General features: G+C 37.7%; 6 protein-coding genes across 7 annotated transcripts in view; 2 read left to right on the forward strand and 4 right to left on the reverse strand.

The window, feature by feature from the left end:
* Positions 1-233: 233 nt before the first annotated feature.
* On the forward strand, positions 234-3,880 carry LOC126374584 (uncharacterized). Its single transcript, XM_050021275.1, has 3 exons — positions 234-631; positions 1,718-1,910; positions 2,973-3,880. Exons 1-3 carry the CDS (start codon positions 317-319, stop codon positions 3,272-3,274), a joined length of 810 nt encoding a protein of 269 aa, XP_049877232.1. The 5' UTR covers positions 234-316; the 3' UTR covers positions 3,275-3,880.
* A 704-nt stretch (positions 3,881-4,584) lies between these two features.
* Positions 4,585-7,055, reverse strand: LOC126374586 (proteasome subunit alpha type-4). Its single transcript, XM_050021277.1, has 6 exons — positions 6,903-7,055; positions 6,751-6,793; positions 6,344-6,673; positions 5,924-6,054; positions 5,522-5,645; positions 4,585-4,793 (listed from the first exon to the last, which is right to left on the reverse strand). The coding sequence occupies exons 1-6, from the start codon at positions 6,903-6,905 to the stop codon at positions 4,651-4,653; spliced, it is 774 nt and encodes a 257-aa protein (XP_049877234.1). The 5' UTR covers positions 6,906-7,055; the 3' UTR covers positions 4,585-4,650.
* A 746-nt stretch (positions 7,056-7,801) lies between these two features.
* Positions 7,802-10,906, forward strand: LOC126374585 (vesicle transport protein USE1). Its single transcript, XM_050021276.1, has 6 exons — positions 7,802-8,095; positions 8,294-8,390; positions 8,478-8,604; positions 9,206-9,411; positions 10,066-10,207; positions 10,725-10,906. Exons 1-6 carry the CDS (start codon positions 7,905-7,907, stop codon positions 10,763-10,765), a joined length of 804 nt encoding a protein of 267 aa, XP_049877233.1. The 5' UTR covers positions 7,802-7,904; the 3' UTR covers positions 10,766-10,906.
* A 545-nt stretch (positions 10,907-11,451) lies between these two features.
* LOC126374659 (peptidyl-alpha-hydroxyglycine alpha-amidating lyase 2-like) lies at positions 11,452-14,451 on the reverse strand. Its single transcript, XM_050021350.1, has 6 exons — positions 14,247-14,451; positions 14,016-14,161; positions 13,743-13,941; positions 12,777-13,292; positions 12,195-12,525; positions 11,452-11,952 (listed from the first exon to the last, which is right to left on the reverse strand). Exons 1-5 carry the CDS (start codon positions 14,376-14,378, stop codon positions 12,406-12,408), a joined length of 1,113 nt encoding a protein of 370 aa, XP_049877307.1. The 5' UTR covers positions 14,379-14,451; the 3' UTR covers positions 11,452-11,952; positions 12,195-12,405.
* Positions 14,452-14,567: 116 nt separating this feature from the next.
* LOC126374660 (uncharacterized) lies at positions 14,568-15,652 on the reverse strand. Its single transcript, XM_050021351.1, has 3 exons — positions 15,568-15,652; positions 15,369-15,479; positions 14,568-15,061 (listed from the first exon to the last, which is right to left on the reverse strand). Exons 1-3 carry the CDS (start codon positions 15,574-15,576, stop codon positions 14,888-14,890), a joined length of 294 nt encoding a protein of 97 aa, XP_049877308.1. The 5' UTR covers positions 15,577-15,652; the 3' UTR covers positions 14,568-14,887.
* A 210-nt stretch (positions 15,653-15,862) lies between these two features.
* The window catches only part of LOC126374561 (uncharacterized), a 51,507-nt gene continuing 39,817 nt past the window's right edge, over positions 15,863-27,552 (reverse strand). The window contains exons 2-7 of one of the 2 annotated variants that reach the window (XM_050021228.1): positions 19,722-19,990; positions 19,294-19,323; positions 18,751-18,961; positions 17,704-17,850; positions 17,274-17,411; positions 15,863-16,794 (exon numbers count right to left, since the gene is read on the reverse strand). In XM_050021228.1, coding sequence (XP_049877185.1) covers positions 16,710-16,794; positions 17,274-17,411; positions 17,704-17,850; positions 18,751-18,961; positions 19,294-19,323; positions 19,722-19,990 — 880 coding nt within the window. In that variant the 3' untranslated portion in view covers positions 15,863-16,709. The remainder of the gene's footprint in view (positions 16,795-17,273; positions 17,412-17,703; positions 17,851-18,750; positions 18,962-19,293; positions 19,324-19,721; positions 19,991-27,552) is intronic. The other variant, XM_050021229.1, reaches the window with a different exon arrangement.

Here is a 27,552-nt window from a genome sequence, read left to right on the forward strand (position 1 = left end):
ACAATAAAATTTAGGTCAACATATCGCGCGCATACCACAACCACTCCTATTCAGGAGCATAAGAAATTTCAACACTTCCGAAAGAACAGTACCTACAGATTAATCTGCCACTATCACCATTATATCGCATAGTTACGCAAGTTATCTGAAAACTGTCAATTTTCTATCTGCAACTCAAAAAATTTTATCTGGAGAGCTTGGGATAAAATGTAATTGAGAGTTTAGTACGAGAGTCGGTTGGTTTGTATGCGAGCGCGTGGTGTGGTTGTAAGTTGTAACAGTGGTTCGTGGGGTCTATTCTGTGTACAAGAGGAAGATGGATAGACCGAGCACGAGCCGGCAGTCGATGGAGAAGGTTGATAAGGTGGAAATGTATGAGGTCCGGGAACATGTGCCGTACCACGCTGAAGTGACCAGAGCGCCGGGGTCCGCGGAATATGACGCAGAGAGCGGCCAACTTTATACTAGCTCTTGGGAAGCAGCATGGACTGCCATCTGTCAGCTGGTCAACCTCCTCCACCATATGCAAGTGGCTATAGTCACGTTTGTGATGTGGCACTTCGCGCTCACTTCAGCCCCCAACGGATCCATCAGCAATTTACAACTTCACATCATATTTGCCGGCACAGGAGTACGTAGTGTTTTGTGTGGTGATCGTGGTGTTTGTATTAATGATGTGGTGGTCAGTCCGTTTTTGGAAAGTAATCGTTTAATGTTATGACACTAATGCTGTTACTATTATGTTTGTTTCGAAATGGTCTGAGAAATCATCGTTATCACCGAACATTTGTTTCGCATTCGTACGTTTTAACGTAATAGGTAACATAAAACTGCAATTCAACGAGGAATAGAAAATATTGCTTAGGTACAGGGTATACTAAATAAATATACCTAAGATCTATAGCATTGTCACCTATTGAAATGAGTAGGTACAATGGTGAACATATTTGCCAATGTTATGTACTTGTAAGATCAGTAGTTTAATCAGACACTTGAGATAGACGTCTAATATCTTAAAGGTGCATGACGTATATTTATGACGAAGTAAGTTTTTATTTCATGTCAAATTAAAACAAAAACTAAGTACCTATGTTTATATATAGACAACAGTTAAATACTAACCAGAGGCGCTAAACGTTGCTCTACCTACGCCGTTAAACGTTTACCTTTTATTTAATTTCATTCGTGTAAGCTCTACCACACTTTCCTTTTATGGTAATTTTAATGAATTAAAATATGGTTTATAACGCCCATTATATGCCTGTCGAAGTTTCTACTTACCCTTCTTACCTACCTACTCTTTCGAGAACTTTTGCAATAACCATTTCTGTCCATCCTATGTTATGTTAGTCGACTCAGTTTTCCGTATTTAGACTGGTGGTCCATTATGCGTGCTGACGTTGACTATGTAACCAGACCTAACTCCTACCAGGCGATATTCACAAGCTTCGTTGAGCGACCTCGTTAGTTTGAGGATTGGTACCCATTGTGCTGCCACTCACGCATTCCAGGATTACAAGGGACAGTTTGTTCTGCACCCAGGCATCTTCTACAAAGTGGACTGTCTGTTAGCTCTGAGGTGATGGGCCTCTTGTTAATTTGATAGTGACCCGTGATGATACCCACTATTCGAAGATCGTCCGGCTTATCCGCTATCCTCTTCCAGCTTAAGTAACCATTTGCCATACGATCAACCAACTTTCCCCTCTCATTTCAGTACCAGTTATTCCTGGTAGAAGCAATCTTGACGCTACACCGACACAACTCCTGGTCGTTCCAACTGTCTCCAGACGGCAAGCGTATAGTCCACGGATGCTTACAACTCATCGGCTCCGTATTCGTCATCGCTGGGACATTCCTAGGCCTGGCTGAGACCAATATGGAAGTCTCCACTCCGCATGGGATTTGTGGTAAGTGGTTACTCTTTCCGCTATAGGCAGTAGCACTCAACTGTATGTTTCCACTGAGAATGGGGAGATCTGCAGGTAACGGCCAAACACCGAGAGGGAGAGAGGGACATAGCGTCCTATCTCTCTCTCACTATAAAGCTTAAGCCACAGTATATGACAAGTTCCGGAGGCGGAAACGCCTAAAAGAATTCTGTAGTACCGTTGAGACTTTAAGCAACATGTCAGCCTCTGTAGTGTGACTTAATAACTTAACCATCGAACCGGAGGTCCTGGGGTCGGTTCCCGGTTAGATCGATTACGGAAAGGATCTCTTCTAAATTGACTCCGGTCGTCCTTCAGCAACCCGCAAGGAAAAAGCGTTGTGGAATATGCGCCATAGCCCCTCAGTACAGGGCAGCTCCAGTGAAACATTATATTAGGAAGGCTATTTGTTACAATACAACACGCCTAAAAAGACAAATATCATTTTCGCTATTGCAAAATACGATATCTTGTAATGTGTAGTAAGATCTGATAAAACAAAATGCTATCAAACACTCACTTCTCTTGGTTATCTCCGACGATGTATTTCGAATTTTGTACGATATTCCGGTACCTACGTTTAAAAAAAGCGCTGTTTTGCAATAGCATAAATCTATTTACACAATTTCAGAAGTAATAGAGGATTAGGCAAATCCATAGATGACAATTGGCGGCTACCAGCAGTCGGGCATTGGTAGTGTAATTTCATAAAATCTGCGGTCGACGGGAGCATATTTGCACCTCGTAATATTTAACCGAGTCATTTTACAGCATATAGGGTGTTCGTGACACCGTAACGAACACTTTCAGGGATGTTTCAGACCATGATTCTAAGTTGATATCAAGTGGAATTTTCCGTCGCAAAAGCATAGAACTGAAAATAATTTTAAATAACACAATATGGCCATGAATTTTCCGACAGGAAAATCCACTTGATATCAACTCAGAATCATGAGCTGAATCGTTCCCCGCAGTATTCGGTACGGTGTCAATAACACACTGTATGTCTTCTAAAATACAAATACGTACATTTCCTTCCAGGTGTGATAGCTCTTGGCTTCTCCCTCATAAGCTTCATAACGGGCATCGTGACACTTTTCTCCGCAAAAGTTCGACTGATGGTCAAGACTGGACCTATTAAGATCCTCCACGTCGCTGTCGGCCTATTTTCAGTTTCCATGGGCCTTGTGACCATAGCCATAGGGTTCAACATGGACTACTTCAGCTCCTCCCAAGGAACATCGATATCAGGAGCGATGATATCGTTTGTTGCGTTTATTCTATTCTACGTCATGATCCAACCGATTGTCGACCTAGTGTCTACTACTAGAAAAAATATGTGACTAAATGTTGCTGGCTCCACTGATGAGGGTAGTACAGCGTGAATGGACATTGTGGTTGATAATGTGAGTGGCTAATAAAAAATATTCTTAAAAATAAAAAGCACATTTAAAAATACAGTAAATTATTTGATGTTTATGTACAGTAACATACAGAATAACAAAGTGTTTGCCACTTACTATGTTTAAATGATATTGATTGGTGAATTATATTTTAACTAAATTATTAATTTAAGATTTTAATTTGTATTAAGTATATTTTTAATTAATAATCAATAAAAAGAAAACAGACACAAAAAATAAAAAGGTAAGCACAACATTGAATGGTTCAAAATTTTAGTTTTTAAGCATAATTTATGATTATGTATAAAAATTATCCAGTTTTGTATGAGCGTATTTGGGTTCACTTTTATTCCAATCAAAATAGCAATAAACAAAATCAACTACTAATACTAATTACGTGTATTATGTCGTTTTAAAATTAAGTTTGTTTATATTTGTATAAACACTTGTATTGTTATTGTAGAAATAAATAATAATATTAAGTATCTATTGTGTAAGTGACCTAATACGTGTGTGGTTGACGTCGAATAAAGTGTTTTTAATAAAATAGCCCTTATTTCTTTTTATTTAGGGCTCCCTCCGGAAGCCCTTGGAGGGCACAAATGCGACAGGCGATGTCTTGATTCCAAGTGTCATACAAATGTGTTATAATTAATGGTCAAAATGATCCATGGTCTGTAAGCCTTTATATAATATTTTAATATAATGAAATATTGATAACTTTTATATTGAAAAATGTAGTTCTGAGTTCTCTCTATAATTCTGACAAAAGTATGAAATTAATACAGAATGACAATATTTTATCATACTGTATTATTAATTATTCACACATATTTTTTTTTAAATTATTTTTACAACCTCCGTGGTCACCATCGGGTTCGATTACCGACGGGGACATTGTCGATATCCTTCGATATCACTTTGTGAGACTGTCCTTTGTTTAGTAAAGACCTTACAGGCTTGATTCGCCTGATTGTCCAGTAAAAAGTAAGATATTTCCATGCTTCGGAGGGCACGTTAAGCTGTTGGTCCTGGCCGTATTAGCTGTAAAAGAGCTCCACCAACCAGCAGTGGAGCGGCGTGGTGGAGTATGCTCCATTCCCCCTCCGATTGATTGAGGGGAAGTCTATGTCCAGCAGTGGGACGTATATAGGCTGTTCATTTATGTTATGTATTATTATTCAGTACTTTTAATGAAAATATTAGATTACTTATCTAGATAACTTTTAATCTAAATATAAAAACTCAAGTCCATTACCATGTAAAACATTTAATGTGCAAATAAAAGAATAGTCTTATCGTATAAAAGGCTAGGTTTACGACTTAGGAGGCTGTTTCTTGGCGGCCTCGGCAGCAGCTTCTGTCTTCTCAAAGTCAGCGATCAGCGCCTCCACCTCCGCGCTGGATAACACTCGGATGATAGTCTTGTTGTCCTTACGAGTCAGTGTCGCCATCTCAACTGGAAGTAAATATAAGAACTTTTTTTATTTTTATTATTATTTCTTATCATTTTTTATATTTTTTTCTTTTTTCAAAGGACTTCCTTTAAAAACATTTTAAAGGATTTTTTTCATTCATTTATGATTAGAGTTATGAGGTCAATGACCTACCCCATCAACTGTGAAATTATTTATAATTATGCAGTTTCACTTGCATTGTGAACAAAAAAATATTAACTCACTAACTTTTTCCCAAAAAGTCCCATATAAAATTTCATCCCCTCTTTGAAGGTGTTGGGGGTAGATTTTCACAAAAAAAATATGCACCAGTCACAAATAGTCCGCATACCTTATCCTTATTCATACCAGTTTTTAGCTATCTACCTTAAAAATGTGGAATACTCCATACAAACTTCCAGCCCCAAATTTCAGGGAAGTGGGGGGTTAGAAAGAGAAAATATAGCCTATTTCACTCTCCATCCCTTCAACTATCTTCACTTAAAAAATCACGTCAATTCAAGGCTCCATTTTAACGAGAAAGACGGAACAAACATACATACACACACACTTTACCATTTATAATATCACAGAACTATCAAACTACTAGAGGGTACAAATGGTGAAGGGAAACAGTTTTTTTAATAGGCTAATGAATATTAGCCTGTATCAGATTCCTGATAAACAAATCATTAGTTACTATTATTGCTTAATACCTATTTGGAAGTGATGAAAAAAATTGTTTTGTTACCTTTTTCAGGAGTAAGCTTAGTCATGTCTAAAGTCTTACTGAGGACTTTGATGGCCAGAGCTTGAGCTTCTGCTAGGGTGGTCTCATTCTCCTTGTATTCCTGTTTCAAACTCGACACAGCAGCCTGTAAAATTATAATGACTATAAGTTAGATAAAGAAATGGAATTTCAAAGTTTCCACTTACCCCGTTGGGATAGGCGGGAGTTTATATACTAGAGTATGTATACTATGTATGTAAAAATTAGTTATTTTCACAATTGTATTCAATAGAAATGTTATAAAAAATATTGCTGGAATCAAAACTAAAAGTGCTTAAATCAACTAAGAAGGCCTAATTTAATACAGTTAAGATGAAACATATAAGCATACTTAAAAAAAAAACATGTACATTAAAAACTCACAGCACTATTATTTCCAATGCAAGTGGCTTTCCAGCCACCGTAGTTGCCGCTGGGGTCAGACTGGTACAGCTGGTAGCCGTAGTGCTTATCCCAGCCCATGTACAGGATTGATACACCAAATGGCCGCTTACCTGGTCAATATTAAAGACGAATGTTACACTTGGTATGGGAAGTTAAACTAGATAATGTTAATAAGCTAGTAATGCCACTAGACAAGAAATTTTATAATTAAAGCACATAGTAACGGGTTCTTACCGCGTAAACTTAAAACAATGTAAGAAATTTTATATAAGTAAAATAAGTGGAATTCTGTAGCCTCTGCCAACCCCAAAGGTAAATAGGTGTGATCTTATGTATGTATGTTCACAAAAACCAAACCACAATTGCTATTACCTAGTAGGTACTTTACAATTCACATACCTCCATATTGTGTGTATGCTTGCTTAACATCACAGAGCCACGAAACCAGCTGCTCACAAGGAATAGATTCACCATACTGCAGCAAATATCTTTGAGCAATTAGTCTCAGTTCATTAGTCAGCACGTTCGCGTCAGACGTGATACCGGCCACAGAACAGACCATGTCATCATTCAGTTTGTAGATCTTTTCAGAGAAAAACACCTCATCTAGAAGTTTGTTAGTGTTCCTACGCTCGGCGGCGAGGAGAATGCCGTCAGTGGCCAAGATGCCCAGCGATGTACCAGCATGACTGATGGCTTCCATCGCGTACTCCACTTGGTAAAGCCGACCTGAAGACATTTCCAACTTGAGTAAAAAGCTGATCTTTAAACATTAACATTAACGGTAAGCAAAGTAATACACATACCTTCCGGCGAAAATATAGTCGTACGTGTATCATAACGCCGAGCCTGTAGTAAATAAGAGAAGACAATTGTTATAGACGAGAATGACCAAGCAAGAAGAAATAAACTAACCTATAACCGTACAAAACGTAAGAAAATATTACAATGAACTTACCATTTTCAACGATTTTGTTTTATTTTACGTACAATTTGATGAATATACTCGTTATAAACTAGTTTTGTTGCAATTTATTGTAACTCAAAAATAGCTTTGCCGGACGAAGATGACAAGCCAATTTGACAACAGCCACCAATCCTATTATTTTATTTGCATGATTATAACGCTACCCGCTGCAAAAGAAAAACGCGTGTATTTCATTAGTTATATTATAAAGTATTAATATTAAAAGTTATAAACTAATGATAAGTTAAGTGTATCGGTAAATAAATAAAAACTTACTATTTATTCAAATTCTTTTTGATGAAAAGTTTACTGAAAATGAAACATACCTATCACACATTTTTAGGTTTACTAAAATGTTTTTATAAAAGCGCAATATTTGACTTTTATGGTTTTAATTTTATTATTAAATAACGGGCAAAAATCTTTACCTATTCAGCTTAATATTAATTTATTTATTCACATTTACATGGAAAACAATAGAAAAGCTTTGATGCTGAGCTTTGATGTATGGGCCAAAAACAAAAATTGCTTTGTTGTTCTTTATTCGATAGTATGTTTTTTCTCAGGGCGGTCCCTTGGTTCTGAAGATGGAAAAAATCACATACTTACTTTAAAGATACAGATAGAATTTAAACTTATGTTCCAACATTTTGAAGGGGAGTCAAAAGCTTTATATTTTTTTCTGAATATTTGCAAAGAGACAAAAGATTGAAGGATATTTTTGCGTTTTCAGTAATGATATTGCCTTGCTGCGCCTTCCCGTGCCGTATTGCTGTTTTATCATATTGACAACTAGGCATCGTAGTCTTATGATCTTAGCCTAACTGGTAAATGGTCAGAAGAAAAAAATAGTGACAGTGACATTTGTTTGTACGAAATGTATGTCACGGTTTCGAAAAGATCGAATCGAAATTGATTTTATTTTTTTCAAAATATTAATAAAATTTATAATAAATATAATATTAAATCTTGCTAGGTAATATTCTTTGCGTAATGGCGGTAGATAAAGTAAAACCTAGTGCTACAATTGGGGCTAAAAAGTCTCGTTTAGAGATGAATGTTAGACAACTGTTGAACAAATGTGAGTTGATAGCAAAACAGGAGCCAGTGGATGGGAACTGGAGGCTGAAGAAGTACGTTGAATCCTTGAGTGATATGATCACGGAGCTTAAAACGGGCCCTGAGTAAGTAGTCAACTGAAGCTTAGCATTACCTGCTAACTGTTGAAAAGGCGTTAAAAACACGTTAAAAATGATTTCATAAAGATAACAGAGCCCCTTGGAAATATTTCATATTATTTGCTGCAAATATAGCAATTTCACAGTTACATTGTTTAGAAATGTAAAAATAATAAGTTCTCCTAAAATTATTTTCCTTTTCAGAAAGCCTCATAAAGATGTAATGGCAGAGTACACAAAACGATCATCTTTCTTGAAAGGCCTACTTCAGACTGCTACTCTAAATAGTCCTATTGAAAAGGTAAGTTTAATAGGGTGAGTAGTTGATAAGTATCAGATAGAAATTGATAAACAAATGTGAAAGAATTGGTTGGAATAATAATTCCAGCTAGAAGCAGTCCAGCAGCTTTCCCATGGAGCAGCCACAGTGACCACTGATGCTTCTGCTCAGGAAATACACCAGAAGACAGTTGCTAAATATGGAGTGGAGCTCAGATCTGAATTATTTGGATTGGGTTAGCATTCAATTTTTTTTTTTAATTAATCTTATTAGAACTGGATTTCCAGACACAATTGTTAAACAATGGGATTTTAATTTTATAGGCATCTGGTTCTTAGGAGGAGGAAATATACCCTTTTAAAGTAACTGTAGTAAAAGTGTTAAGAGAATTTTCATAATGATCAGACTTATAAATTTACACATTCTTTAAAATTATTCCTAATTCTGGAATCATTCTTACCTGTTTGTCCTTAAAAAAAATCAATCAACCAATTAAAAAAATATATCATTTTATTCTAAAAAAATTAAATTTGCTTGAACCTGAATATGATGACATTATTAGAAAAACAGACAAGAAATTCTGCTTAAAACACTAACCCCTCATCATAATGATTGGACTAATTACTTTTCCACATATTTATTCTTTAGAATTATTCCTTTCTCTGGAGTCACTCTTATAATATATGTTATTCCTTGAAAAGAATCAATCAAACAATTTAAAAAAAGTAGTAATTAAATATATTCCATTTCCTTAAGGCTTACCATACCATTTGCTTACACTTTGTCAGAACTTACCTACCATATTATGAATATAACATTCTCGAATCCTTTTCCAGATGACAGCGACGATGCTCTTCGCAAAAGGAACATCATCAAGGCACCAAACTTCACAAGCAACAGCAGTAGCCAGGAGGACATTGACTCTCTGCTCAAGTACCATCAAAACATGCAGGAGAAAGTTGCGGAGAACATGGTCATGCTTACCAAGAATCTTAAAGAACAGTCGCAGATAGCCAGTACTATCATCAGGAATGATACTGAGGTACCTATTTAAAACAGGACTTTACCGAAATCGGTGCGACTTTTGTCGCCAATAATCGTGTAACTTTTATCTACAGCATTACACATACATACATACATAAACTCGCGCCTATTTCCCACTGGGGTAAGCAGAGACTGTAGAATTCCATTTGCTTCGACACACACATCACCAGCTACAGCATTCCCTGTGTCTATTGGTCGAAACCCGCGGTATTTAATGCGCTAAGCGCGGTAGTGCAACCTATGTCGACCCTGCTGATGCAGATTTTTTTTGACATCACATACATACGCAACACACAATACCGTAACCCCTCACAGTTGTAATGCCTCTCGTGTTAAGCTAGTATTACCCGCCTGACGCCGCCTTACTTGGGTTCGTCTTGATATGAAACCCGGGACCGACGATTTTATAGTCATAGCGCACGAAATCACAATAATGAAAATAATTTCAATTTCCAACATAAAATTATAAGTAGAATTTCCTTAACATAAGACCACGCATATTTCCCGTTGGGGTAGGCAGAGACCGTGGAATTCCACGATCCTGTCACACCACTTACGCTTCTTCCACTCTCATGCATGCTCGCCGGTTTAGAATACTCTTGACCTGACCTTTCTTTAAAACATCCTGAATCTGATCGCGGTATTCCACCAGGCACTGAAGAAGTCCTCCGATCTAACTGATCGCAACCTGACATCTCTGAAAGTGGAGTCGGAGCGGCTGGCAGTGCACAGCCGCAGCGCGTGGAAGTGCTGGCTGTGGATCATGCTGGCCGTCGTCATGGTCATCTTCATCAGTGAGTATTTAATAACAATATAGGCTCATCACTATATTCCCATTTGAGGAGTACATACAGCTGATTAACCCGCATTTCACCGCTTTATACCAACGTGGTGACCCGTATCGCCGTCTGTGATGGTGAACGTACATAACATAACATCATAAGCTCACGACTATATCCGAATTGGGATAGTTAAGAGGTACATCTATCGCAAGCTGAACTAAGTAAACCACACCTCATCGAGCTTTCTGTTAGACCAACGTGATAGGTGGTGAGCCGTAACGCCGTCTATAATGGTCGAGCCATGGTGATGGTGAGTATAAAAGATCAATGGATGGTGTCTACTTCTTGGTGCCAACTCTTCTGTTGCCACATTTTGTCCGCCATTCATTCTTGAGGCTAATCTAGTGCCCTACCACTTCAAGTTCGTAACTCAGATTCTATACATATAGTTACGTTATCATTAATATATATATTTTTAATTAAAATTATAATAAACTGAAGCCCATAATTCGTTTTGTTCTTGTTACAGATATGGTTCTTTTCATGAAGGTAATGAAGAAAAGAAAGTAGGAGAGCTATTAGGTAGGTAAACTATTGTTAAATTAGCTTATTTATTCTATCTGTTAGTAATATTTTTATATATTTTGTAAATTCCTTTACGATATATTCCATTTATTTTATATTATAAGTGCGTTTATAAAACGGAACCTAAGAAATAAAAATATAATACTTATTCACCTAAAAATTGTTTGATTATTTATTATGCAAAGGTAAATGAAACATCGAAGTCCGGTTATTTATTTTATTTATATTCGAATTATTTTTTACCGAATGCAAATTTTGAATTTTTACTTCTTTGTGAACATACCGAATCCTCTTTGGTCCAAGTTTGACGAAATTTTGGCTACGGTGCTCGAGATGGAAGGTGCTAATGATTGCTTAAAATCTCTAGTGAGTTTACAGGATAAGCCACACTTCACACCGTATTAATAGATCGATCTCAAACGTCATCTTAAGTGCGTCTCAGCTGAGATTGACTTGAGACGTGAGCAACGTCTTAAGTCTGTCACTAATTAGTAAACATGACTTAAGCTCAACTCAGCTGAGATTGATCTCAAGTAGCAGCTGGAGACGAACTCATGTTTCTTTTTTATTTCTCGGCCTAGAACAGATACTTGCCCTTCTTCCCCACCGCACTACCAAGCCGCACTACCAGTTGTGCCGTGGGGAATATTTATTCCCTTCTGCACTACCAGTTGAGATCAATCTTGAGTTGACACTCGGAACTTGAGATTGGTTTATTAATACGGGCCTAACACTTCCTACACTAACATAAGTATACAGACTTATAAGGTACTGTTATGGAAAGAGGTTAGGTACTTATGTTAGGGTACTGGCCGTGCAAACAAAACCCTATCCAAGTGTGGCTTATCCTTAAAGCCCTTTAATATGACTAGCTACCACCCCAACCAGATGTCTAGCTACTACTGTATGAAAATATATCATCTGAAGTTGTTTCGCGCTACGTATCGTTGCCTTTCAATGAAAATGCGCGCGCAAAAATCATAGTCAAACTACGTATTTTATCGATTGCGTTTAAGCTATGTAAGTATCCAATTTTAGATTCTGTGCGTGATTATTTTGGACCTTTGTTTTATGACAATATCCTTTACCAACCATTCCTTCGTCACAAAAGATAAATCGTCAGGAACCTTTAAACATTTTCTATAATATGTATTTTTATCTTTACAATCTACCTATACGTTCAGCTGCTTCTCTTCCCGGGCATGTCGTAAAAACCGACAGAGGGATTGTGTCCTCTAACATGATGGACTAATGTTATGGGCGATAGGCTGATCCTTTATCACCATAAGGTTCATCATATCCATCTTTGGACTTCGTATCAACAGTGGCTGCAAGTTGTCTTTGATTACTTGTGGCTCTGCCCACCCCATTAGGGATTACGGGCGTGAGTTTATGTATGTATGTATGTATCTACCTATACACTAGCAGAAATTAATCTTTTGAACTCGAATTTCTACTGATACATTTTGAAACACTGATAGGATATATCAGAGTTAGACGTTCTCTTTCCAAAAAAACCGACAGCGAATTAGATTCGCACTCCTATGTTGAAGCATCACTATTAATTTAAATTTAAGTAAAGCTGAGAATAATTGTTCTACTGGTAGGTCTACTGATGAGACGTTCTACTTCTTGTCATATACGTCGGTGAGCTCAAACTTCCAGATCTTGTTGGGGCCGATTTCAGTGACGTAGAGGTGGGACCCGTTCCGGGTTACAGCCAGCGAATGTGGGTTTGTGAAACCCTGAAACAATAAATAATTAATTTACTTAGTTGTTACTCAGTTAGCTGACCGTTCTAAACGAGATGCTTTACTTAACAAGCTACTAAGTATTCCAGCACTAAACTATTCTACTATAATTAGATATCTAATCAGAATTAATTTGTAATAAACTGTACCTATTAATTAGTAATAAAGTAACATGCTTTACGATAGCATCGTGAAGGATTATAAACCCTTATTGAATTACAACGTGCAATGCAATAAACACTTACAGTGGCAGGTTCCCATGTATCTACGATATTTCCATAGACAGCGTTGACGGTGAAACCTCTAACTGCGATGTTCTGCGCCGTGGGCCCGTTGACTGCATAGATGGTATCACCATGAGACGCCACGGCGAACACTCGCCCCAGGGTCGGATCCTCGATAACAGTCGCCGGCTCCAACAACTTCACATAACTCTTCAATCCCGCTTTTGGGCAAACGATTCGCATGTTCTCTCTGTCAGCCACACAGACGACATCTAGATGTTCCAATAACGTGATGCTGTGTGGCAAGTTTAAGGTTAGCGTGTCTGAGTACGAGGGAATGGCGAGTAGGAGAGTCCCTGCAGCGTTGAATTTCAGGATCTGGTTGTTGCAGTAGCCATCAGCTACAAAAATCTCGCCAGTGGTGGCGATGGCGACTGAAGTCGGCATGCATAGTAACACGCGACGTCTGTACGGGTAACCCGCCGTGAAGGCTTCCCCGATCGTCAGCACGGGGTACTTATGGTTCGTAGGGGAATACTGAAAATATGAACGAGCTGAGATTAGTTTATTGAAAAGGAAACTAACTTGTTCCAATTACAACCGTAGAGCATCAAGGTTGCGTAATCGGTCAATTATATACCTAACAACCTGCCACAGTTAAGACTAGTAGTGTAAAAATCATGAAACAGTTTACGCGTTGTTAAAAGAAATATACTCTTCTCTCAAAATATTTTTCCTAATTAATTCCGATGACGTACTCATATCATCATATCACATGCGTAATGTTGCGATTGGCAATAATAAACTTAATTCAGTCTATTACAATAGTTACGATTCGATATTTTTAGTCAACTTGGAAAGATCTATTCGATTATATGACTATGTACTTAGATAATTTCATGGTACGTATTCACACATATACACCACACATCAGGAGTGGCTGCGGGTATTGTTATGGGTAATTTGGTATGAATGGTTTCAATTTACCTTGAACACCTGGTGCTTAGCGACATCAGTGACCCACACGTTATCATGGTGGTCGACCGTCAGTCCATGGGGCATGTAGAAGGCATAGGCCCCCCAACTGTGTAGCACAGAGCCTGTATGTGGATCGAGGACCAAGATCGTGTCTTCGATAATTGGACCCTTGTCCAAATTCTGATACACGTTGGATTCATTGAACGTGCTGAGGAGAAAAAGCCCATCTGAGTATCTTCATATCACATGAAAATCGCATTATTTTCAAGTTATCACACTTACTTCTCATCCCAAACTCTTTCGGCTCTGTGGAATATGACAGGTTGTCCCAAAGAATTTATAGACACCGCAGTTATCTGTCCTACGTTCAAAGATTGCTGCGGCCAATCCTTCACCTCTTGAGGCCGTAGCACTACTTCATCCTTAGGCTGAAATCAATGATGTTTTACTACTACAGCCTATTACTGACAGTTTCAAGGTGACTGCCAAGTATGTAGTAAATAGCGTACTCACCAAATGTAGATCGAGATTTTTCAATATATCTTCGTTGTTTCCGTAACTGAAATAGTCGAAGTTATCCCGCACTGTCTCCGGCTCGCAACGTATACCAGGTAGAGCAAATAGGAACAGTAATAGCGGCAACATTTTGAGCGATTTGTTGTGATGTGATCTCGTGTGGCGAGGTTTGCTGTATTGCGAGTATTGATTCCTACTTCTGGAAGGCGAGCACGCATGCGCGCTTCACCGGGGCTTCCTTGCCAACATTCAACAGCCATCAATTATCCACGTCCAAGGTCAAAATTGGGTAAACACGAGTACAAATGAAACTATCGCTAAATAAACATACATTTATTTTTACGATCAACAATAATATTAACAACAAAATTGGTCGAGACAAACATAGATATCACGAGGTTTTACTGCGATTTCGTGGAAGTAAACGAAATTAGGGGTCTCTTAGGCTAAATATGAAAATAGAAGACGAAATTTGATTTCATTTTGCTAAATCAGTCTCAAATAGAAATCGTTGTTAGAATTTGGTACGCTCGGGGAGTGCTGTATACATAATTTTTGCAACAGTTTGAGCAGTTTGTTAAATAATAAGTAAGTGGGCTGCGAAGGCGGGGTGTTTCCATGTTATGAGTTGATCCTCGTTACTGTCCTCGCCACTCGGAGTTGGGCTGGTCCCAGATGTACCCGGTCTCTGTCATGGAGCAGACCGCGTTGTAGTAGCGGCCTGGACTCCGGCAGTACGACCACGACGGACATTTACACCTGAACAACGTTTGGAATTCCTCTTTACATACTTCGTTCCACCAACATGTCCTCTGGAAACAAAGTTAAGACTCCAAAATGTCCTGTTATAAAGGCCTACAAACATGAAATGTCTCATTTGCATACTTAATTTGAACTAATCTGATGCATATTGAGAACTGGTCTTAATATTTTCAAGACGTAACTAATAATGATTTACTTGGGTATAATATAAACAAAGTTAAAATCATCTCTATGATCCAAGCGTTATTAAAACTTACCTATGAGTAAATAAAAATATTACAGATTACAGACGTATTGATTTGTTGTCAAAATTATTTCTCAATTAGAGAATTACGCAAAATATAAATTTTCCTGTACCTCTGTGATGTATCCTTTGACGGAGCGATCCGAATAGCTCCTTTTTGTTATAGAGGCGGTTTCCAGCATAGCGCTCAACATGAGTATACACACAAACGTTACATATTGCGCCTGTAAATGTGTAAATATTATCACTATGTTTGCACGAACACTCGTAAAACCCACTCACACAATAAACACTTGGATTTCGGGCCCTTACCTTAATCATAGCAGAGTTTTGGTCCGAAAATAGAAATTGTCGCTCCGCCGCGTAACCTTCGCAACGCACGCCCCCTTGCGGACCGTTTACGAGCTTTATAACAGGGGCTGGGAGCTTTTGGGGAAACGTCATTCCGGTGACGTCACGAGTGTGCGTTACTTTAATACCAACGTATCAACTACGTATTCATTGAATGCACTACACAAAAGTGCCTCAATATCGACCTGATTATAGATATCTATTATCACATTGTGGTATTCCTACCGTGTTTTCAATGTAAGAATAAAACAAACAATTCATTTAAAACAATTTATTATCTAAAAATTACAAAAATCACTAGCTAAGTAGGACTTTCATTAAAACTAAGAAATGCATCCATAACAATAAGACGAGCATTATAAGAATGAGTAAATAAATAGAACGACTTAACACTAGGTATAAAATTATTTAATATATAACTTTCCATAGAATTTTCTTTTCCAAAAAGACTACTTTATTCCATCGTCGTAGAAGTATTTAAAATAGGTTTAGGCGCTGTTTCATCTTCTATCTGAAAGCCTATTTACAACCATAAAACCTATCTGACAGATAGTAGTAGGTACCAAAAAGCAGAAAAGGTCTTTGCGCCCTACGGCTGACTTACAGGAGGTACTATACTAACTAACCTACTGTAAATCAGATGTAACTTAGTACCTAAGTGAGAAATCGTTGCCAATTTAAAATCTGTTATGTGCAATCGGGTCAATTTTACAAAAATTAAAAAAATACTTCCGCCTCAAAAAGGTATTGTATAACTGTGTGTTAAAAATATTAAAAGATAATTGATATTTACGTACACAAGAGTTTGTACTGAATGTTTTAGGAGCAAAATACTATTCGGTCCTGACAAAAAATAAATTTGGTGAGGGCAACATAAGAGCTATTAAATTGGCAACGACGAAATAGGCTATCAATATTATCAGCAAGCTATGAAACAGGCCTTTAGGATTTAAAATAGAGATAGGGAATGGCACTTATGTATTACATAATAAATAAAAGAGAGGACTAAACACGAACAACTTTGGTCGGGCGCTACACTAAATTTGGGATAGTACTGGCTCGCTCAGCCTCTACATCACTATTGGTCTAACTCTCAGCTCTATCTACATTGCCTTTAGATTCAGTTCTATATTGTTCTCGTCGATGCTCTCTTGTTCCTGCCGCCTGTGTAGGTCTTCTGCGTCTTTTCTGCAAAACAATTTTCTTACTTATAAACATTGATGTTATAATATGTTACTATGCTTGTAAGTAGGTACCTACATTTTGAAAAAAAAAAATCCACGAATAATTTATTACTTTCTTAAATAAACTTGTAATCATGAAGAAACTCAATAATTTTGGTAAAAGCTTCCCCATGACCCTGGTTACTTTTTATACCTCTAGGTACACCTCTGCCATTACATTATATTTTTTAATAATTGTGTATCCCAAGAAATGACAAAATAGATAATTATCCCGTTAAATCTGAACAGCGCCTTCTCTATTTTTTTAGGAAATGTAGCCTGGAAAGCTCATTGGTTCTAAAGTTGTTATTCGTTGATTAGTTCAGTTGATTAGATTATAAATGATTTGGTTCTAGTAAAATATAAGTCTTTAGAATCATCATCATCAGCCGTACGACGCCCACTGCTGGGCATAGGCCTCCCCCAAGTCTTTAGAATACTTACGAGTATTTGTTAGAAGCGGGCATGAATATACTCTTGGGACAGAGTCGGTAGTAGGGCCAGCACTCGCCACCGGACTCGCCCGCTTTCTGAGCATCCACGTACTCCTGCAGGAGACTTGCGTATGGTGACCGACTGGGCCTGTAAGGATTAGAAATACACCTTTTTCTTACACATGCACACATATAAAAGATAAGAGAAAGAGAGTGAGAGAGGGGAAGAGGTGCTGACAGAAAGAAAGAACGTGGTCTGTTTGTTTATTATCCAGAAGAAGCTATTTTTTTTTCTGAAAAGTAAGACGATTGAAGTTGAAAGTTAAAAGCAGATGGACTAAACTCTACTTACTACCTACCATTGTGTAAGTTCCTGTAACGCTTTGTGCAATAAGTACTTTTAGAAAGTAATAATTAAAATAAGAAGAAGTTCTACTTACGTGAAAAATAATTTCATGACTTCTCCTAAAAATCCAAAATTGGTGAGGGGATGCGCGTGTATTTCACAAATTGCTCGGAGCAAACATTCTTTGCCGTCCATTCCGAAATTGGCTAACATGTCCTCTGCGACTCCGTACAGTAACGCTCTAAAACATAAAAGGAAGATTTTATACACAAACACAAAATATCCAAAATTCAGTACATTTGAGCTTATGTACTTTAATACAAATTAGACCCCATTTTATTTATTGACTTCTGATAAGTACATTAGCTTTGTTTATTCTCAACTCGCGATACAGAACCATCTTTGATCTGGAATTTCCCATTCACATAATATATATTTTACAATACTAAAACGTTGTTTTGTTATTTTGAATAGACTTCCTTACACATTGAATAATAAGTAGTAATAGTTCTATTTATATAACAACTGGCGCCTAATTTCCAATCAATGTCGGAATTCGAAACGCGTACGTTAGGACTGTCTTCCTGTAGACAGAATTCATGGACAGAATATCTGATGTATGTTCTTGGTTTGAAAGTGAAAGTAACTGCTTTGGTTGTATTCCATGCTACTCGGCTACTGTCATACGTATGTAACAGTAGGTCCTTTTCAAACAGTCTACTGTGTTGTCTACCGTTTTCTCGTTTACCGTGCTACCATGTTCTAGTAAATGCAACAATGCCTAATGTTACACTGCATTTGCTCAGTCGCCGTTGACTAGCGTATGAAAAAGGCTTTACACTCTGAAATACGTGACAATAGGTTTTGTGTGTGGTCCAACAATTGATATATTATACTTGACTTGACCCCCTTCCGGAAGTCAAAGTCGGATATATTGGTCATTGTTTCAAAATAAGTAGGTAAATGTATTGGTAGAAATTTTCCTGACACACATTTAATTCTACTGCACTTTTGTTGTTTGTATTATATTGTTGTGCTTTGACAAAACTTTCTTGGGAGAAAACAGCCTAAACCCTTTTCCGGCAATCGCTTTCCCGTGGCTGTTCCCAATATTCCTATTAATTTATGACGTTGCTGATACCTTTCACCGCCATGTAACCGGTCGAGGACCATCTTCTCAACGTCGGGGGAGACATCTCGCTCCTGCCTCTTGCCGAGCCTTCTCTCAAGATATTGTCCGACATAGTCCGCCATCACTGACGCTGCTGCTCTGCCCATAGACCTCGCAAAGATTGGCGGCAGCTCTCCGTAAGGATTCTCGTTATCAGTCAATCCAAGTTTGTCGAAATCAACTGCAAACACATACTTGATATTAGATAAGAGAATAAAAGATGATATTATAGCCAATTTGTTAAACATATCCATTTTGTTAGTCTATTCTAACAAAAAGGAACAAACTATTGGAAGCACTATAATATCACCAAACTTCCGACTGTCCGTTTGAAGTTACTACAGATTAGTTTACATGACTATTTTCCTAGTACTATTTTCTGCTCGTACCTATAATTTAATATAATTACCTTAAATAATTTGTCTATATTAAATACAAGTGGTTAAAACAACTACGTATTCTACATCAACACTGCTACTGAAGCTTCTACAATTTAAACCTGTAAATACTGACTTTTGAACTCCACTTCGTACTTCAGTGTACCTGTAATTCATTAAGTTCAAGTCATCAGAACTTGGAACCTATTTATGTATGTGTACAAAAAATAAACAAATTCATACAATTCATAGTCGTTCTACTACACCGGTACGTAGTATTATTCCTTATTCTGTCACATCAGTTGTGCATACTATATAGACTGCCTAGTTCGGATATGCGAGCGCAGCAAATCGTTCAACCATTTGATCGGGCAATCTATACGTGCTGCACTCTAAATGCGTTCAAAACTGGGCTGTCCTGCAGTCTGAACTAAGTAGCAGTACTTTATTTGCAGCGTGGAGGAGTATGCCCCATAACCCCTCCGTACATTGGCTGTTTATGATTTTTGTTCTTTTCTTTATTTCCGTTGATCGATGTATATTTTATTCAGTACCAGTACTTACTTGTGAATGGAAAACTGACTGTCATGTTCGACAGGAACCCTTTAGGCGGGTGTCGCACAAACGGCATTGACATTGACGGAGTGATAGTCATGGTGGTGCCCGGTGGAAGGGCTAGTCGACCATCGTTGGTGATCCATAGGATCCTCTTCTGCCGCGAATGTGGGATGTTCTCCTTAGCCAGTCGGTCCTGGGAGTCAGGAGACGCCACAGGGAGAAGCGATGCCAGTGCTATACTGAGCAACACGCGTGGCACTGCGTCCATAGCCAACCTATTGATAGACAGAAAGATTTATTATGTTATTGAATTTTATTGTATATTCTTTATTATTGAGTTATAACGCTTGCAAAAACCTGCGATTGAAAAACTTCCCCTGTGTGACCGCACTTTACTAGTCGTGGCCCATATATCTTATTCCCATCTTTTATCCTTTCCGGTAATGGGTTGATGTCTACGTTGTTGTGGATATTTTTTAAAGAAATATCGTATCTTTTTTAAACTAATTACCTTTTTTATTAACTTTTTTAAAAGTTGTCATGTATAAAAATAAAAAATGTCACACTAGATGTCATACAATAGTAATTTATAGCAACCATAACACGGATGATATAATTGATTGTTAAAAAAACGTATACATAGTTGAGTTTCCGTCCTCGCTTTCAGGATTTACATTCTAGTTTTCATATTGTTTTCTGAGAACTTCAACCATGAAGATCATCAACTGTAAACACATTCGTGTCAGAGATGAAAACGAATATGATTTTGACGTAGAAGAGTATATTAAACTCATTGAGAAGAAATTTAGTATAGATATAAGAGAGTTGCCGAACTGGAAAGATATAGTACAACGCCTACACGTGAACACTAATGACTTCAAACGTAAAATTCAAGTTGCCCATGCCCGCAAAGCCCTTATCGCGCATAAGCTTTTTATTGAGTACACGAGACCTTCCCCATTGGATTTGGCAAGCAATTCTGCAATAACTAAAGAAAAGTGGGGAAAATCAAAAGAAAGGATTGAGAAAACCAAGCATTCAGAACCAAACAGCCGTGTATTTGATTTAAATGATGATAAAACAGTGCCATTAACACCTCCTACTAATTCATCTCGCTCAGCCACGCTTCAGGAAATCACAAAGTTATGTGTAAATCCGGAAAATTCTTTGGTGGAAATTTCCACGATGCCACAGGGTGTGACGTCACGTTTCCCTCCTATTTCAAAATTAAATACTAAAAATAAATTAATTTCCCCTATAGATTCACAAGATGACCTTCCGAATCTAACAGAGTCGTTGAAACATAGACATAGTGATCATATAAATATAACTAAAAATCCACATAGTAAGATATCAAATGTATCAACGGACATAAAATGTAATCCTAAAGTAATCAATATCTACAATAATATGTTAGAAAAACAGACTTTTACATTTACTTTGTTAAATATCGGTACGGCTTATAAATACGTTCAATTTGAAAATGTGGCGGAACAGTGTTATTTTAAATCATTGAACGTTGAACCGTATACGATTGTAAAGTTATATCCCGGTATAACTGCCATGTTTCGGGTAATTTTTAAGTTAGCCCAAAACGAATTAGAATTTACATCTAATTTATATTTTAGAGTAGGACATGCAACATATTTTATACATGGTCATAGGCCCACAGAGACGTTATGTATTCCTATAGCAAGCAAATTTTTAGAATGTAAAGAATGTTCGGTGTCGGTAACAAAAGCTATTACAATACCTCCAATTTATTCCTGGCAATTAAGAAACTTTTTAATCCAAAACGCTGTTGAAAGCGTCGTTAAAGTAACAGTAAATCATGATAAATATTTTCACCTTCATATTCGTAAAAGGTATGTTGAGTTTACAGATTCCGCCGAGTCGTCAGATAACATTGTGTCCTCCGAAGATGAAATAGTAATTCAAAATACTAGATCAGGTATACAGAATTTAAAGTCACAGAATGATGTTCACGTAATTAATGCCCGTTTAAGTAAACCCAGCAAAACGTGGAAAACAGTTTCTAGTCGTAAAAGTCTAGGTAAAGCAGGGTCGAGCCGTAAAAGTTTAGGTAATGTTACTAAGAAACGGTCTACAATAAATCCAGAAATTATGAAACTATGCAACTCAGTTCTAGAAGGTATCTTTGATAGAATCTTTGATACGTTTCTGTTTCCCAAAACATATTTTTACTTGAAACCTCACGGGAAGACTTTTATTTCTGTATATTTTATAAATAGTCAACATATTGGTAGTCATAACTGTTTTTATGACTTCGAATTCTATGATGCGGAGAGTGGAGACCTTTATATAACAAAAACGACTAAAATATTTGCTGACATTTTACCACACCCAGTGCAAATACGCCCGATAATATTGGATTTGACTCAAACAGCAGCATATTTTGGGTATTGTGCAAATGACTTTGTAATTTATAATAATCATAGAACAATTCCGGTCAATATTCAAATAATCTTGACGAAAAGGATGAAAAAGTTATTGAAAATAACCCCAATGAAGCAAACTATTCTACCAAGATTAAGCAGTGTGTTTGAAGTCGGTCTCTGTACTACAGAGCAACCTGGAACTGGTGAAGAGTTTGTGTTGTTTACCGTACAGATACTGATAAGTGGAAACAAATCACTTTACTACAAGGTACCTCCCTTGTATTATGAAATAATTGCACCCTGTGCTAGTGAGTTTCAGGATATATATACAGGTTCCTTTACGGCAAACCAGAAATCTGATAGAGCTGATATTGTTAAAACCTCTGCTTTGGAGGTCATACCAAATGTGTCAAGTTTAAAATATAGTCGTTCAAGAAATCAATCACGGGTGAAGTCCGCCCCGAGTGCAGTAGACAGTAGTTATATGAAATTATCTTCGACCATGGCAGCGGCAGCATCACAAACGCCTTCTAAGACAGTGTCACAAATGAAGAGGTCGAAACCCACTCCGGCAACCACCCGATAATAAGAACACGAGGTTGTTGTAACTTAATTGAGTCACATCACATCATGATACAATATTTAAGCAAGTACAGATACCAGTCTACTTACGAGTCGACGTTTTCTTCTGTGATTCGGAGATAGTAGATCCTGGTTATTTACATAATTATGTCGCTAAGCCATAAGCGGCCGACTTAAAACTGGCCAATAGGTTGACTACTATTCCACACACTTCTAGCAACTTTTTTCTCTCGTGTAGTTTGTGAGGTGGATCACTAACCCCATCAACCCCAGGGTTGACACCAGTGTCAGGGTTACTATTGAGCCGCCCCTGACATGACTCGTGTAACGACTACTTACTTCTAGCAACTAGCAATGGAACAGTATATTGTCAATGTATGTTTATGTTTTATGTAAGAATAATTTTAATATTTACTATTGCCTATTCTATATTATGTAATAAATATTAATTTCTTCATTAATTTCACTTTTTAATTCATAACGATAATTATCTACTTAATATTTAGAATCGTCTTCTATCTAACTTACATGAAGTTGTGAAGTGGATGACCGACCATTTCTCAGCAGCCTTGGGTGTCAGGGTTATTACGATGTCACATAAACCCTGTTCAAGTACGTATAGTTGTTAGTGACACCGTAAAGAATACTGAAGGGCATGATTTAGACCACGATTCTGTGTTGATATCAAATGGAATTTCCTCTCGGAATATTCATGTTCTTTTGTTTAATTATATTCAGTTCCATATTTTTGTGACGGAAAAAATCCACTTGATATCAACTTAGAATTATGGGCTCAATCATCCCTCGAAGTTTTCGTTACGATGTCATCAACACCCTATATAATGATTACATACTTACAATCACTAAGTAGTAGTCGAGACTAGCGGCATAACGCAACTTACGAAGCACGAACCAATTTAGTTTCCGACAATGAGGTGTGTGCGTTACAGAAGAAAAACTCAGTAGTGGATCTAGCTATTTATTACTTATTTTACCAACTACATTACAAAATTACACGTTGAAGCCTTGCCGCCATGGTGGAGCTAGTCCCCTAGACATTCGGATAAACATTATATTTATTTATAACACATATTATTTATATAACGCGGGATCTCTGGATCGTAAGTCTAACGCTCTACCACTGAAGCACGGAGGTCTTTAATAGTAGTTAGTATTACACCCATCAATGCAGTAAATAATGTATAGTGTGCAGGCGCATCTAAAATATTTACAGTGTGTAAGTAGTTCTATTGTACAACTTATATTAGTGTAGGGGGGTTAGGGACGAGAAATGGGACGAGAAATTTGGAGTCACGTCTACGTATATTTTCCACTAAAGAAAGACGTATAGTCTACCGCAGTACAAGCTCGACTCACACTTTACCAGTTAAATATTTTCTATTAGTGACATTAAGATTTGGTTTTTACACCAAGTTTGACGCTTTTATCTACTACCGTTGATAAAAAAGAAGCACGTTTCTTGTATAGACTCTTCTTTATGTATTATTTTATGATTTTATTAATTACTTTTTAGGATATCTGCTATTATAAAACACATTTCGTGAAAATTACAACTGCACACATATTATGAGCCAAAAGTCACAGCCCTTCAACGATGCTCATAGAATCGGCGTAACATAATATTATACATCAATAAAAAAATGGAAACGGCTATACGCGTTATATCTCAAGAATCTAAGGGATAAAATATATTAAATGTTGTCTAAGATCAAGTTTAATGTTAGTTTTTGAGATATAAGCTAAAAATAAAAACAAGAAACTTTTATATATCTATTATAAGTATATAATAAGACTAGATGTCGCGTGGTTCGCTCGCAGCAAGCTGCTCGCGTGTCTTGCTTTCCCGCCACTTTTTTACCGCGATAGAATTTGACCAAGAATAAAATAGGTCTCGTGAAATCAAAAAAGTTCTAGGTGCTATAGTTTTGCCAGGCCGTAGGGTGTCTCCCTGATGCGGAGCAGTTTTCGAAGATTGAGAACATTTTCCGTATTCGACAAGACACTCCGATTACAATCCCATATACAGTTTTTACCCCCGAGACATTTTCTGGGAAAACAAAATTTTGTATGGCGGCCATCTTGTTTTTCCGCCATTTTGTTTTTTTTTCACCGACAATAGAATTTGACCAAGATTTAAATAGAATTCGTGAAAAAAGAATCGTTCCAGGTGCGATAGTTTTGCCAGGCCGTAGGGTGTCTCCCTGATGCGGAGCAGTTTTCCAAGATGACGTTCCGATCACACCCCTATACATATTTTTTGACCTTGAGGAATTTTCTAGAAAAACAAAAATTTATATGGCGGCCATCTTGTTTTTCGGCCATTTTGTTTTTTTTCACCGGCGATAAAATTTGACCAAGATTTAAATAGGTCTCGTGAAAAAAGAATCGTTCCAGGTGCGATAGTTTTGCCGGGGCGTGTGTCTCCGTGACGAGGAGCAGTTTTCGAAGACCGGGAAGTAATTCCGTACTCTACATGACGTTCCGATCACACCTCCCATACATCATTTTTAGCACCGAGGCTTTTTCTGTATAAGGGAAATTTTGTATGGCGGCCATCTTGTTTTTCCGCCATTTTGATTTTTGTCACCAGCGATTGAATTTGACCAAGATTTAAATAGGTATCGTGAAAACTAAAAAGTTCTACGTGCGATAGATTCACCAGGCCGTAGGGTGTCTCCCTGATGCGGAGCAGTTTTTCAAGATCGAACAGTTTTTCCATACTCAGCTTGACGTTTCGATCACACCTCCCATACATCATTTTTACCTCCGAGACATTTTCTGAAAAAACGAAGTTTTGTATGGCGGCCATCTTGTTTTTTTTTTCACCGGAGATTGGATTTGACCAAGATTTAAATAGGTTTCGTGAAAAAAATATTGCTCCAGGTTTTATAGTTTTGCCAGGCCGTAGGGTGTCTCCCTGATGCGGAGCAGTTTTTCAAGATCGAGCAGTATTAAAATACTCAACATTACGATCCGATCACATCCCTATACATCATTTTTACCCCCGAGGCATTTTCAGGAAAAACGAAAAATTTGTATGGCGGCCATCTTGATTTTCCGCCATTTTGATTTTTTTTCACCGGCAATTAAATTTGACCAAGATTTAAATAGGTATCGTGAAAACTAAAAAGTTCCACGTGCGATAGTTTCACCAGGCCGTAGGGTGTCTCCCTGATGCGGAGCAGTTTTCCAAGATCTAGCAGTATTTAAATACTCGACATGACGTTCCGATCAAAACCCTCGTACATCATTTTTACCCCCGGGGCATTTTCGGGAAAAACGAAAATTTTGTATGGCGGCCATCTTGTTTTTCCGCCATTTTGAATTTTTTTCACCGGCGATTGGATTTGACCAAGATTTAAATATGTTATGCGAAAAAAAAGTTGCTCCAGGTATTATAGTTTTGCCAGGCCGCAGGGTGTCTCCCTGATGCGGAGCAGTTTCTGAAGATCTAAAAGTATTTCTATACTCAACAAGACGTTTCGATTACACCTCCTATACATCATTTTTACCTCAGAGACATTTTCTGGAAAAACAAAATTTTGTATGGCGGCCATCTTGTTTTTCCGCCATTTTGTTTTTTTTTTACCGTCAATTGGATTTGACCAAGATTTAAATAGGTTTTGCGAAAAAAAAATTGATCCAGGTATAATAGTTGCGCCAGGCCGTAGGGTGTCTCCCTGATGCGGAGCAGTTTTCCATGATTTGGAAGTTTTCCCATACTCACCGGGAGATCCAGATCACACCCCCCATACATCATTTTCACCCCCCGACGCTCCTTCTGGGAGAACAACCCTGTCAGTGAGTCAGTGAGTCAGTCAGTCAGTCAGTCAGTCAGTGGGTTTGTAGCTATATATAATATAACTAGATGTCGCGTGGTTCGCTCGCAGCAAGCTGCTCGCGTGTCTTGTTTTCCCGCCATTTTTTTACCGCGATAGAATTTGACCAAGACTTGAATTGGTCTCGTGAAATCAAAAAAGTTCTAGGTGCTATGGTTTTGCCAGGCCGTACGGTGACCCCTGATGCGGAGCAGTTTTCGAAGATCTAGCAGTATTTCCATACTCAACAAGACGTTCCCATAACACCCCTATACATCGTTTTTACATCCGAGACATTTTCTGTAAAAACAAAAATTTGTATGGCGGCCATCTTGTTTTTCGGCCATTTTGATTTTTTTTACCGGCGATAAAATTTGACCAAGATTTTATTAGATTTGGTGAAAAAAGAATCGTTCCAGGTGCGATAGTTTTCCCAGGCTGTAGGGTGCCGCCCTGATGAGGAGCAGTTTTTGAAGGTCGGGAAGTATTTCCATACTCAATATGACATTTTGATCTCATCACTCTTACATCACATTCACCCCGAGGCATTTTCGAGAAAAACGAAAATTTTGTATGGCGGCCATCTTGTTTTTCCGCCATTTTGATTTTTTTTCACTGCCAATTGAATTTGACCAAGGTTTAAATATGTCTTGTGAAAACCAAAAAGTTCTAGGTGCTATAGTTTTGCCAGGCCGTAGGGTGTCTCCCTGATGCGGGGCAGTTTTCAAAGATGACGTTCCGATCACACCCCTATACATAATTTTTACACCCGAGACATTTTCTGGAAAAACAAAAATTTATATGGCGGCCATCTTGTTTTTCGGCCATTTTGTTTTTTTTTCACCGGCGATAAAATTTGACCAAGATTTAAATAAGTTTCGTGAAAACAAAAAAGTTCCAGGTCCTATAGTTTCGCCAGGCCGTAGGGTGTCTCTCTGATGCGAAGCAGCTATCGAAAACCCAGACGTATTTTCATACTCGACATGACGTTCCGATCACACCCCTATACATAATTTT

Source organism: Pectinophora gossypiella, chromosome 17 (genome assembly GCF_024362695.1).
Source record: "Pectinophora gossypiella chromosome 17, ilPecGoss1.1, whole genome shotgun sequence".
NCBI lineage: Eukaryota > Metazoa > Arthropoda > Insecta > Lepidoptera > Gelechiidae > Pectinophora > Pectinophora gossypiella.

What these genes read in the sequence shown, in the direction of transcription:
- LOC126374584 (XM_050021275.1), top strand. Translation starts at nt 317, where the DNA reads ATGGATAGACCGAGCACGAGCCGGCAGTCGATGGAGAAGGTTGATAAG. An exon ending in TCATATTTGCCGGCACAGGA is followed by an intron (nt 632 to 1,717) that starts GTACGTAGTGTT and finishes CTCTCATTTCAG; the next exon opens with TACCAGTTATTCCTGGTAGA. An exon ending in CACTCCGCATGGGATTTGTG is followed by an intron (nt 1,911 to 2,972) that starts GTAAGTGGTTAC and finishes ATTTCCTTCCAG; the next exon opens with GTGTGATAGCTCTTGGCTTC.
- LOC126374586 (XM_050021277.1), bottom strand. An exon ending in GACTATATTTTCGCCGGAAG is followed by an intron (nt 6,674 to 6,750) that starts GTATGTGTATTA and finishes AAATGTCTTCAG; the next exon opens with GTCGGCTTTACCAAGTGGAG. An exon ending in TAAGCTTACTCCTGAAAAAG is followed by an intron (nt 4,794 to 5,521) that starts GTAACAAAACAA and finishes ATTTACTTCCAG; the next exon opens with TTGAGATGGCGACACTGACT.
- LOC126374585 (XM_050021276.1), top strand. Translation starts at nt 7,905, where the DNA reads ATGGCGGTAGATAAAGTAAAACCTAGTGCTACAATTGGGGCTAAAAAG. An exon ending in GAGCTTAAAACGGGCCCTGA is followed by an intron (nt 8,096 to 8,293) that starts GTAAGTAGTCAA and finishes TTTCCTTTTCAG; the next exon opens with AAAGCCTCATAAAGATGTAA. An exon ending in CGTCATGGTCATCTTCATCA is followed by an intron (nt 10,208 to 10,724) that starts GTGAGTATTTAA and finishes TTCTTGTTACAG; the next exon opens with ATATGGTTCTTTTCATGAAG.
- LOC126374659 (XM_050021350.1), bottom strand. Translation starts at nt 14,378, where the DNA reads ATGTTGCCGCTATTACTGTTCCTATTTGCTCTACCTGGTATACGTTGC. An exon ending in AAAATCTCGATCTACATTTG is followed by an intron (nt 14,162 to 14,246) that starts GTGAGTACGCTA and finishes CATTGATTTCAG; the next exon opens with CCTAAGGATGAAGTAGTGCT. An exon ending in GAAAGAGTTTGGGATGAGAA is followed by an intron (nt 13,942 to 14,015) that starts GTAAGTGTGATA and finishes TTTTCTCCTCAG; the next exon opens with CACGTTCAATGAATCCAACG.
- LOC126374660 (XM_050021351.1), bottom strand. An exon ending in TCAAAGGATACATCACAGAG is followed by an intron (nt 15,062 to 15,368) that starts GTACAGGAAAAT and finishes CTTTGTTTCCAG; the next exon opens with AGGACATGTTGGTGGAACGA.